This window comes from Ylistrum balloti, unplaced genomic scaffold (genome assembly GCF_031769215.1).
Source record: "Ylistrum balloti isolate Yb309-2 unplaced genomic scaffold, AGI_CSIRO_Ybal_v1 Utg371170, whole genome shotgun sequence".
NCBI classification, from domain to species: Eukaryota; Metazoa; Mollusca; class Bivalvia; order Pectinida; family Pectinidae; genus Ylistrum; species Ylistrum balloti.
Window position 1 is genome coordinate 434,417 of NW_026782639.1, and position 5,411 is coordinate 439,827.

Below are 5,411 nucleotides of genomic sequence, written 5' to 3' on the forward strand. Positions count from 1 at the left end.
AATTTTTTTTTTTTTTTTTTTTGTGAGAATATTTTGGCTTTTGTTCTCCCCGGATTGTCGATGGGTCGCAAAACAACTATACAAAATAGAAACTGAATTTTTCCCTTCATTCCTTAAGGGATTCTAATCAAATTTCACACACTTGACTACCTTTTTCAGACGAAAGTTTCCCCATGTGAACGTCGGATGACCAAACTAGTGTTGTGCAATTTGTCTACAACACCAATCAATGTTTTTTGATCAGGTACAATTTACAATGAATAACAAAGACAAAAACATTATCAACGTATTAAAATCATTAGATATCGCTCTTCATTAATGAAGCAGGAACACTGTAAACGAAGAACCTGTTTGAATGAAGCCCGAAATAAAGGGATTAACGCTGATATACAGTTTATCACCGTCCTCCAGAGTGACCAGGACCATTTGAGAACCCGTGCTAGAAAACCCCACAGAACCAGATACTGTTAAACGTCCAATATCGCGTCCATTTTTCATCAAATGGGACTGGATGTGCAACGAGACTTCAAGGACCCACGTGACGGCGTACGTGCCGGGAACACTACATATAAACACACCCGTTGTTGGGTTGTAATCATTCCCATGATTGATTCCAACTTTATCAAACGGTAGAGTGAATGGAATTCCACCTACCAATTGTAGTTGGTGGGTGATCTGCGCCGAGAATCCTGTCTGTTTACCTGAGGTAATGAAACGTATATAAAGATAAGACGTTTTAGTTTTTTTATGATACAACACAAATATTTCAAATACTCTACAGGTTCATTTTTTCTGGTATATATATAATTGATTTAACCTAAATCTAACCTGTTCCTAGCGGGGTGGAGTGGAGCACAATCGTCCAACCTAGTTCACCAAGCCCCGAGTGAAATTATATGGTACAACCTTCTTCATTATGCTCTGGATGGAATGGAAGTAGTGTATTGTTGTTCAACCTATTCCACTAAAGTGTGTGTGAAGTGAGATTCAGTACTATCGCCCAACTATGGCCCGGAATAAATCACTTGACCAACCTAGCGGGTTGGAGTGAAATGCACTGAGTAGAATGAAATACTAACTTAGTTCACTAAGCACTGGCTGGAGTGAAATACTAACCTAGTTCACTAAGCACTGACTGGAGTGAAATACTAACCTAGTTCACTAAGCACTGACTGGAGTGAAATACTTACCTAGTTCACTAAGCACTGAGTGGAGTTAAATACTAACCTAGTTCACTAAGCACTGACTGGAGTGAAATAATTACCTAGTTCACTAAGCACTGACTGGAGTGAAATACTTACCTAGTTCACTAAACACTGAGTGTAGTTAAATACTTACCTAGTTCACTAAGCACTGAGTGGAGTGAAATACTAACCTAGTTCACTAAGCACTGAGTGGAGTGAAATACTAACCTAGTCCACTAAGCACTGACTGGAGTTAAATACTAACTTAGTTCACTAAGCACTGAGTGGAGTTAAATACTTACCTAGTTCACTAAGCACTGAGTGGAGTGAAATACTAACCTAGTTCACTAAGCACTGAGTGGAGTGAAATACTAACCTAGTCCACTAAGCACTGACTGGAGTTAAATACTAACTTAGTTCACTAAGCACTGAGTGGAGTTAAATACTAACCTAGTTCACTAAGCACTGAGTGGAGTGAAATACTAACCTAGTTCACTGAGGACTGGCTGAAGTGAGGTACTGTCGTCCAACCTATTTCACATAGCCTTCAGTGGCGTAAAGTAACTTATCATCTCATTAAATATAACATTGTTGAAATCCAATTCCATTTTTGTTTGGCATTAAGCCCCCGTGCCCAACAATAATCCCGATGTATTGTACTTGTCCTTTAGTAAACTCATCTCCCTAAGATGAGTTTGATCTTATATGCTAGCTCTCCCACCCCACCCCTACCCTCTCCCTGAGTTTATAACACGGTAATTACGTAGAATGTTCTAACCTGGTCCGCCAATAGTCCCTGGTTCTCCCTTAGCGCCTCGTGCTCCTGTAAAACAGTTCATATTTAACTTCTTAATAATTGTAAATAAATCATTATAATAACATTGCTGTAATCAACAAGTTTTCTGTCATTGGTTTTGATCACAGTGTTTGTGTCACGCTGAATACACTGCCATCACAGATAAGCATGGAACTTCCTCATTATCGCCGACAACCAGATCTGTAACAACTACATTATCAGAGTGGACAGGAGTTCCTAGTTAACTTCGTATAAATTTAATGGTCAAAGCTCTACAAGAACGGGCACGAGAGTACACAATTAGTTTTCCCTTTTTAAGATTTGGGATTTTTGACTCGCCTTGTCCAAAATACTGGTGCATTAATGCTGTCCGTCCTCTGTCTGTCTTATGCTAAGGCGTCCATCTGCCAATTGAATTTTTACCAATTTGGGAAATAGATGTTTAAACTCTATTTGTACCCTTTTCTGTTCACATAAAGGGATAAAGGAATTTAGTTCAATAATGAGCAAGTGTACCCTTCTGACGAAAGGATTTTAATTCTATTGAAACTTAAGGACAAAGAAGCGATATCGGACAAAGGAGGCAGATGAAAATATAACTGCAAACAAAATTGTCCAACTATTCCGGTAAGCGATACGGGTCCTTGTTTTATTTTACCGTCACTTCCGTCGTCTCCTTTAATTCCTGGAAGTCCCGGGGGTCCCATTAATCCGTTTTCACCCTTTGGTCCCGGAAGTCCGGTTTCTCCCTTTGGTCCACCTACGCATGTGTCACCTTGATTGCCTTTTTCACCCTTGGTGCCTGTAAAATTGAAGTTCAAACCGACATATACCCTCTAAACTGCTTTATTTCGAGATTCTTCGTGTCGCGTGCACTCGCTAATAGTTTACAGTGGTTTATTTTTTACCATCCAGTCCATCGTCGCCGTTAAATCCCGGTATCCCTTTGTCCCCTTTAGGTCCTCTCTGACCAATGTCACCCTTGTCGCCTTTCTGACCGTGAGTAGCTATAGTAAAATAACAACAGTTTTTACGGTAAACAGTTCACAAAATATATCCTTAGGACAGACACAACGAGAGTTATTTCATAAATATATTTCTACCTTAAATGTATTATTTCATTTATGTCTCGTATCCAACAAATGACAGATTGAATTTAAAGACAAGTGATGTTTTCTCACGTGATGTATTGCGCGTGTTTCCGTCCTCGTCAGTTAGACGTGTGCAAGGCTGGTGATCCGGTTGATTGTCTGGTTCATTGAGTTCGCGGCGACTCCGTCGTTAAAAATAGTAAATGTAAACATTATTGCGATGTGATAATTGAAATAAAATGCTTATGTTGTTATTGTCTAAACACAACAATTTCCAGTTTAGAACTTTATTTATTTTTTTGAAATTCTTGCGTTACCTGATGTATCTCGGATCATTGTTACGTCGTCTATACTCCAGTTCTGTATGTTGATGACGAAGATCTCCAAACTCGGAGACCAGTTCTGTTTGTTGATGACGGAGATCTCCAAACTCGGAGACCAGTTCTGTTTGTTGATGACGGAGATCTCCAAACTCGGAGACCAGTTCTGTATGTTGATGACGAAGATCTCCAAACTCGGAGACCAGTTCTGTATGTTGATGACGAAGATCTCCAAACTCGGAGACCAGTTCTGTATGTTGATGACGAAGATCTCTAAACTCGGAGAGCAATTCTGTATGTTGATGACGAAGATCTCCGAACTCGGAGAGCAATTCTGTATGTTGATGACGAAGATCTCCGAACTCGGAGAGCAATTCTGTATGTTGATGACGGAAATCTCCAAACTCGGAAACGAGATGTTGGACAATACCCTGTAACGATATCACCTGATTTTGGACATTCTTGAAATCTCTTTGTGTTACTACTTCGCCAGTAAGAACCATGACAAAGAGACACCATACAAATAATACAGCCATTTTAAGGCAGTAATTCTGGGAAGACCATATGCCTGTTAATAAAGGTGACAGATAAGTTTCTTATCAGTTACGTTCTCAGTGAATGTAAAGAGCATTCTGTACTTGTGTGATATACGAGTTCAACTTCAGAACGTGAAATTCATTGAAGTCGGAAGACGGGTGCCTACTTTGGTAATTATGTGGTTACTCAGTGATATATCTTATTTTTGCACATTTAAATCAGCAGTTTATAATATATTTAAAGCATTACATTCTTTGTAGGCCCTCAAAACATTTGGGGGCGGGATGTAAAGTGGACGTTTCGGTTTTAAAGATCTTACAAAATCGATGTTCAAGAGCGAACTCCAGTATATATGTTTTCTGTTTGAGAGTCGTGTTTTAAACGTTATGTTGAGGACACCTTTATCGTTTATATCAAGTTAATTAGCAGTGAACGACACATCATAGAGGTCGTTTCTCTAGATTACATCAAATACATTAGCAGTGAACGACACATCATAGAGGTCGTTTCTCTAGTTTACATCAAGTTAATTAGCAGTGAACGACACGTCATAGAAGTCGTTTCTCTAGTTTACATCAAGTTCATTAGCAGTGAACGACACATCATAGAGGTCGTTTCTCTAGTTTACATCAAGTTCATTAACAGTGAACGACACATCATAGAGGTCGTTTCTCTAGTTTACATCAAGTTCATTAACAGTGAACGACACATCATAGAGGTCGTTTCTCTAGATTACATCAAGTACATTAGCAGTGAACGACACATCATAGAGGTCGTTTCTCTAGATTACATCAAATACATTAGCAGTGAACGACACATCATAGAGGTCGTTTCTCTAGTTTACATCAAGTTCATTAGCAGTGAACGACACATCATAGAGGTCGTTTCTCTAGTTTACATCAAGTTCATTAACAGTGAACGACACATCATAGAGGTCGTTTCTCTAGTTTACATCAAGTTCATTAGCAGTGAACGACACATCATAGAGGTCGTTTCTCTAGTTTACATCAAGTTCATTAACAGTGAACGACACATCATAGAGGTCGTTTCTCTAGTTTACATCAAGTTCATTAGCAGTGAACGACACATCATAGAGGTCGTTTCTCTAGTTTACATCAAGTTCATTAGCAGTGAACGACACATCATAGAGGTCGTTTCTCTAGTTTACATCAAGTTCATTAGCAGTGAACGACACATCATAGAGGTCGTTTCTCTAGTTTACATCAAGTTCATTAGCAGTGAACGACACATCATAGAGATCGTTTCTCTAGTTTACACCAAGTTCATTAGCAGTGAACGACACATCATAGAGGTCGTTTCTCTAATTTATGATATTCGGAACCATGTCACTTTTGGACTTTCCGAATTTCAAGAATTCTGTTTTTATCTGCTTTGAATTATGTTGTCAAGCTTAACAATAAATACTGTGCAGAATACGTTGTATCTGTATCGACTTCGTTGATAAATAAAAATAAAACATTCA

General features: G+C 38.8%; 1 protein-coding gene across 1 annotated transcript; it reads right to left on the bottom strand.

Annotated features, from left to right (window-relative positions):
• Positions 1–315: 315 nt before the first annotated feature.
• On the bottom strand, positions 316–3,894 carry LOC132561186 (complement C1q tumor necrosis factor-related protein 2-like). The gene is made up of 5 exons (XM_060225914.1): positions 3,414–3,894; positions 2,889–2,987; positions 2,639–2,764; positions 1,963–2,007; positions 316–701 (listed from the first exon to the last, which is right to left on the bottom strand). The coding sequence occupies exons 1-5, from the start codon at positions 3,892–3,894 to the stop codon at positions 316–318; spliced, it is 1,137 nt and encodes a 378-aa protein (XP_060081897.1).
• Positions 3,895–5,411: the final 1,517 nt, after the last annotated feature.

Bases quoted from the DNA above. Each gene is read 5' to 3' on its own strand.
- LOC132561186 (XM_060225914.1), bottom strand. From the start codon at position 3,894: ATGGTTCTTACTGGCGAAGTAGTAACACAAAGAGATTTCAAGAATGTC. The intron at 2,988-3,413 runs GTAACAATGATC...ATTTTACTATAG, and splicing joins AGAACTGGAGTATAGACGAC to CTACTCACGGTCAGAAAGGC. The intron at 702-1,962 runs GTTAGAACATTC...TCATTACCTCAG, and splicing joins AGGGACTATTGGCGGACCAG to GTAAACAGACAGGATTCTCG.